The 7,020-nt window shown below is 38.3% G+C and overlaps 1 protein-coding gene across 1 annotated transcript; it reads left to right on the plus strand.

The window, feature by feature from the left end:
• The first annotated feature begins 1,098 nt into the window (after nucleotides 1-1,098).
• Nucleotides 1,099-6,533, plus strand: fbp1a (fructose-1,6-bisphosphatase 1a). Its single transcript, XM_063897184.1, has 7 exons — nucleotides 1,099-1,351; nucleotides 2,222-2,384; nucleotides 3,014-3,106; nucleotides 3,803-3,943; nucleotides 4,029-4,166; nucleotides 4,398-4,517; nucleotides 5,611-6,533. Exons 1-7 carry the CDS (start codon nucleotides 1,182-1,184, stop codon nucleotides 5,803-5,805), a joined length of 1,020 nt encoding a protein of 339 aa, XP_063753254.1. The 5' UTR covers nucleotides 1,099-1,181; the 3' UTR covers nucleotides 5,806-6,533.
• The last annotated feature ends 487 nt before the right edge of the window (nucleotides 6,534-7,020 follow it).

Here is a 7,020-nt window from a genome sequence, read left to right on the forward strand (position 1 = left end):
ATGTATTCATATTTAATACAATGTTAATGAGAAGCTATACTTTGATTATTAACAAGAGTTGGGCTTTTTCCAGGCTGCCAAAACACACCCACAGTTTAATTGAGACAGAGCCGAGTCAGCGTCCCTTGAGAGGTTAACTGGCCAATGCCTCCATCTAGTGGCGTTTGTTCGAAAAGCAGCTCCACACCCTTTCAAAATAAAATACCACAGTTACAGTGCAGTATTAAGATGTGAAGAACTGAGTTAGTTATCCAAGAGTGCTAGATAGATAGATTTTATTTCGAATAAAAATAAACAATAAATGAATGGCAAACATATACAGCAACTTTCCAATAAACACAACACATAACATATGACAAAAGGGTAGGAAGTTGTGGCCTACACTGTTACAGTCCAACCTAACCTTAATAATGAAATTAATATGTATAGCATGGTATATTTTCATGAACAATCACCTTAACAATAAATAAACTGTTAAATGATTTAATTTTTTATTATAACTTATAGTGTCTCCTATTAATACAAAAACAACGATATTTTATAAATCTTTTTAGACCGATATATTTTTGCACTTTGAGTTCAACATGTAAACCATTCCAAAATAGTCACCCCAAACACAATGTTTACCTTGATTAAGTTATTTTTATGTTATAACACCCTCTCTCTGTCTCAACAAGTTTTAATTTGCCATGAATGCATCTCTGGTTTGAACATTTGCGTGCAGTCTTACTGACAGACGGACAGAGAGAGGCAGAAATATGGATACAAAGGGTAAATTAGGAACACATGTCTGGGACAAATAAATATGCAAGCTACAAGTTAGTCTGTCCAAAAGCAATCTACATAAGTAATCATTATGATACTCTTCATGCAAACTTAGAAACCGGCTGAAAAGTACACGACCTTTAGTTGCGCAACCTCAGTTTGACTTCAGGCGTCTACAGCTTCAATATTTCTGGTCACTGCCCACTATTGGCAACACTTCCATTTCAGTGTGTACAAAGCGTATAGTGTTTCCAGTGGGGCCACACCTCTCGTGAAGCACCGGATTGGCCCGTGGTGTCTTCCCCCCCCCCCCCCCCCCCCCCCCCCCACCCCAGTTCCGCGTTGCGGAGCATTTAAATCCTGCAGCATTTCCTGCAACTTCTACTCGCTCTTGCTGCAGGAGAGCTTCTGTCACCATGACCGACCAGGGAGCCTTCGACACCAACGTGGTGACCATGACACGGTTCGTTATGGAGGAGGGCAGGAAGGCCAAAGGCACCGGGGAGCTGACAACACTGCTCAACTCGCTGTGCACGGCAGTGAAGGCCATCTCCAGCGCCGTGCGTAAAGCTGGGATCGCACACCTGTGAGTAAACACTACTCCCATGTTTGTTTATAGCAACAAAGTTCTTTCATCCTCATGCACGCTGGCATAAACAAAACAGGAGACTCTGGTTCCCTAAGGAAGCCCGTACTTTAAACTACCACGCCCCCTTTTATACTTTTTATTTTTATAAAACAAAACAAATATTTACAAGTTGGTTATTATATTCAGCCTTGTTGTCCGGGCCCTTTAGATTAATTCATGTGTTGCTGCGTCCCAATCAACGTATTTCCTTGTCTTTTTGTCGTTATTATAAACTAATGTGTTTTTAATGGTTTGTCATTTTGCTTATGACTTTGTTATCATGACTTTGTGATGTGTTGATCCACCTTAACTCTGTTTTACTGATGCCATCTAACAGTATTTCTGGTAAAGTATTTATTACAAAAACATATTCATGAACTATTAACATAAATGATACTTTTTTTTGTATAATTTTGTATTCGTTGTTGTGTGAACAGGAATCTTTTTCATGCTGAATTTAGTAACAGGTTCTGATTCACACTTGACTTCCGTGGTCAATGCTGTTGCTCTTTGAAAATGCAGTGTCATGCATCACTTGTAGTTTTTTGATTTTCTTAACGGGAGATGGATTAGAGTAGTATGAGTAGATCAGGAGATTATCATGATTTAATTCCATTAAAACCTACTCGATCACAAAGCATAATAGCGGTTTAAATAACCTTTTGTCAGTTAAGATACAAAAGAAGGCAAAATGTAAAACTACCAAAAGCTGAATGTCTAAAGTAGTTTGTTAAAGTACATTAATACACTTTTGATCCTCTTTTGTTTATATAGAAAAAGTGACTTTTTTTTATCACTCACTTTTTTTCATCTTCCATGTGTCCTCAGTTATGGTATTGCTGGCAGCACCAATGTCACGGGTGACCAGGTGAAGAAGCTGGACATTCTGTCCAATGATCTAGTCATCAACATGATCAAGTCTTCCTTCACCTCCTGTGTGCTGGTGTCTGAGGAGAACGAGAAGGCCATTATTGTAGAGCTAGAAACCAGGGTAAGTCTGTTCAGTTAAGACTATAGATGCTGGGTTCTTTGGACTATTGGGAAAACCTGCTCTTAATTAGTTATGATCTCATATCTGGAAGGACTTGTCGGCAGAGCAAAACAAGATCATCCAGTTTTCTCTGGGTTTTCCAGATATTTTCTTTATCAGATCTTATCTCGTATAACTGGTTTGGTTAAAAAAGCTTGGATTTCATTCTGTTATGTTCAAGTACTCCCTCATCCTCATAGAATAGGAATTGTAAACTGTGTGAGGACTATGGAGACATTTAGCTTTTTTCTTTGTCTCATGCACGGCCACAAGGAAACCCATGAACATCACTGTCAATGTGTCACACTAAACAAGTGATGAATAAGTGGCAGCTATGTGCCAAGAAATGCAGCAATGCACCAACAAAAGACAGGAAAAAGGAAGAATAGTAATTAAGAATATAAATAATTCAGGATGTAAAACTTTTCTATTCAAATGTGCTTTTTGACTGTTTCATGATAAGGAACTGCATTTGTTTGTCCAACCTCAAGATTGTGACACCAATGCTTTTTCTTGAGCAAACCTGAATGTTAACATACCTTTGGTTTGCAAATCCTATGACAAATAACTCCCCTCTTCCTTCTTTTCAGGGCAAATATGTTGTTTGCTTTGATCCATTGGACGGCTCTTCCAACATCGACTGTCTCGTCTCCATTGGGACCATCTTTGCCATCTACAAAAAGGTACTAGCACAGGTTCAAATCGCCATGATAAAGGGTCATCAGTTTGAGTTTTGGAAGGACAAGACACACTGACTGAAGTTGTCTCTGATAATCACTGTTTCTAATTGTAATACTGATGTAGCATTACCCCCCAGAAGTATGTTATCAACCTAAAGTCCACTCTAACAACAATGTTTATTTTCAGTAGCATTTCTATTCAATGGCAGAGATAATGTAACAATGGTAATGCCATTTTAGTTAGATGGCAAGTCAAACAAATTCCACTCTCCTTTTATTTAATCGTCCACATTTAAATGACCATATAATGAAAGGTAACTTTAAATCTAATCAATATTCAGCTATCTTTAGTTCTTAACTTGCTGTAAAAATGCAAGTTTCCCCTCTGTAGGACGAATAGAGATGTGCTGATGATGATTCTATTTATCAACAGATTGCAGCATTACCCACAACTCAAAATTGTTCTTAACTTGCATAAATAAAAATAAATTTGATGCTGTGCCCTTACCTGGTGTTGGCTAACTTCCCTCAACAGCAACCAGCCTTAACCAACAAATTGCTCCCTGTGTTTGAATCAATGAACCCTGATTGGTATATATAATGAGCGCTTTGAGGGGTAGTAAAGACTGGATAAGCACTGTATAAACAGTCAGTTTACCATTTTCCATGACCGATGGCATAACTTTATGTTTCTCTCAGACCACAGATGATGAGCCCTGTGAGAAAGACGCCCTGCACCCGGGCAGGACCCTGGTGGCAGCGGGCTACGCCCTCTACGGCAGCGCCACCATGATGGTGATCTCCACCGGAAAGGGAGTCAACGGCTTCATGCTCGACCCGGTCAGTGCTCTTGTCAAGGCCCTGTTTTTTACATTCAAATAAATCTTGTTTTTATCTTTACTGAGTGTCACTTCTTGTTCATCAGGCAATTGGCGAATTCATCCTGGTTGATCGAGATGTGAAGATCAAGGAGCGCGGCAAGATTTACAGCTTGAACGAAGGATACGCAAAGTACTTTGACCCTGCTGTCACAGAGTACCTGCAGAAGAAGAAGTTCCCTGAGGTAAAACTGATGTCATGTGAGGGGAAGAGCTTTAAGCAGGGTAATGTTTCTGTATGTGTTTATAAATTGGGGACAATGGACAGTAATCAACATACTTTAAATCTAAATGTACCAGTATTTGTCAAGATAGACTTTATCTGCAGTCTTAGATCAGAGGTGTGTTTTTGAATGTATATCTTGTCTAGTGCAAGGTTAAGTAACATTCTAATGCAATAATTGAAATGACTGCAGGATGGCAGTGAGCCCTACGGAGCCCGTTACATTGGCTCCATGGTGGCAGACGTGCATCGAACACTGATGTATGGAGGCATCTTTTTATACCCAGGAAATGTGAAGAGCCCCAAAGGAAAGGTAAGTAACCACTACTGCTTTCTGCTGCTCCTACACATATCAAACTACTTTTTAAAAACACTTTCAAGGCATTATAAATGCTCTCAAAAAAAATCCATCTTTGAACAAAGTGAGTGCTACGAATTGAGAGTATAAATATATTTATATAAGGAAGTGTATGGGTATTTTGTAAACAGATGAAACTGTACTGTGATATTAACATTTTACCATGGCAAAATCTGCATCCTGCATTTACGCATTTTTATACACAAGTTTAAAGGACAAGGCCGCCGTTATTAAGCATTATTATCCATTTATGCATCTGTCTCTCGATCCTTGTTTTTTTTTTTTAAGCGTTTATGTTGTAGATGTACATTAAAAAACAGGTGATAAATTAAAGATTAAAATAAAGGGTATATCATTTCATGAGTGTAGCACCGTGACTCTTTGATAAATGTTCATGTTTATTTGACAAAACCAGAGGAATGACTTATGTTAGGCTTTAAATACACTGAGGATACTTTCCATCAAAAGTACTCTGTTGAGACCAAGCCACAAAATGTTGTTTCTTCACTCTCTACATCCTCCAGTGATTGCAAGACTGAGACAAACATCATGTTGTCACATTTTAAAAGGGTAGAAGGTGCCTGACTTGTACTGCATATGACCGATGGAGTCCCAGTCAAAAATTAAATTAAAAAGCAAATGTCCAGGGTTTGCAAGATTCAATTTACTTCAAACTTTATTATTTTTGAAAAGATGCAAAAACAACCATTTTAAAAACAATACTACAAATGAGAAAATAAATAATTACAGCAACAAACATGTTTTTTCTTGCTGTAATTATTCCTTATTAGGAAGTCATTTCTGTTGATGGTGGAAAGATAACTGCAAGAAAAACCTGTTTCAATGTTCACAGGACTATTGCCTTGAAATCATTTCAATTAAGTTAATATACTGTACCTAATATACTGTAGTAAAGGAGGGAAAGACTGTTCACTAAGTATGAAAGTAAACTATCCAGAGCCTCGCAAACAGGTAATCACATTTTAGATAATAATAAACATTATGAAGAGTTTGACTTTGAAGCTAAACTCGTCCCTTTCCTGTAAAGCTGCGGCTGCTGTACGAAGGCAACCCCATGGCCTTCATCATAGAGCAGGCGGGTGGCTTGGCCTCCACCGGCCTCGAGCCCCTTCTGGACATCCAGCCCGACAGCATCCACCAGAGGGCTCCAGTGGCTATGGGCTCCAAAGAGGATGTGATGGAATACATCGCAATCTGCAAGAAACATGCAAAGAAGAAGTGAGACGCACTGACTTACTCTCACAACCATCACGGTCGGGCAAAAGACCTTGTGTCACCAAACTGGAAGTCTGCCTGTTTACGAGCCTGATTGAAATGTATTATTTGATAATGGTTTCTTACATTCAAGAAGATTGGAGTTACAAGGATTTGAATGTTATTTGAGCAATGTACACTGTACAATAAGCTAAGTTACGCACATATTCCACACAAAGCTACCAAAGGTCAAAAGTGCCAAAAAATAGACAAATGCACTTCTTAAAAAAACAGAAGAGTGTTCCTCCTGTTTACTTCCCGTTGTGCCTTTTTTAAATTAAAATGAAGATACATTCTAGTAAGGTGAAGGACCAATACAACCTCTATGCATACACCATTATGCCTTTTAAATATGTGAACGTTGTCGAATGTTGGAGTCTCTCAATAAATCCAGATGAGTTTAAGAAGACAAAATCAGTCATCTTGGAAGAATATGGAACAAGAATTAATAGCATGAAAAAGATTAAGGGACTTTCTCCTTTTAGGTATATCTACCAAGAAATGTGGTTTAATGTACGGTCCAATTTGAACTTATATGATTAAAGTGTTCAGAGCAGCAGGAAAATTGCTGAATTTTAAAAGTGTGTGATGTAAGTCATCTCTATTATGGAACAATCATAACCTATTGACTGGGGTCAAACCATTTAACAACAAAGCGTGGGAGGATAAAGGTATTAAAACTCTTCAGGACATTAATGGAGAAAATTGTATTCTTGACTTTCAAAAACTGGTCTCTCAATATAATATTGATCAACACTAGAATACGGTCTGCCTGTGAAGCCTATGGGGTCCCTGGGGGTCAGATTTGAAAGAACATCCTATTCTGAGTTGGGTGCAGAGTGCTCCAAAACAAATAGTTTCATTTATTTATAACAATCTCAACTCCCAGAAATATATGCCCACATCAGGCATGAAAGCATGGGGTAGGGAGATATTGACTGAAGAATTGGATTGGGATGCAATTTGGGTTTATGTTACGGGTGCTTCAAAAAACCCAAACCATGAGTTTATACATCTGAAAATTCTAGTAAATAGAAGCGAGTGTTACATATTGATGTCACTTTGTCGCGAAATTAAACAAAGGATTTCAATCGAGATGTTTGAGTTATGTAGGCGAAAAACTCCCTCTCGAGGGAACTTTGGATTTTAGCCTTTGCAAACCGTTTACGTGCACAAAAACATA

The sequence above is a fragment of the Eleginops maclovinus genome, chromosome 12 (assembly GCF_036324505.1).
Source record: "Eleginops maclovinus isolate JMC-PN-2008 ecotype Puerto Natales chromosome 12, JC_Emac_rtc_rv5, whole genome shotgun sequence".
Classification (NCBI taxonomy): domain Eukaryota; kingdom Metazoa; phylum Chordata; class Actinopteri; order Perciformes; family Eleginopidae; genus Eleginops; species Eleginops maclovinus.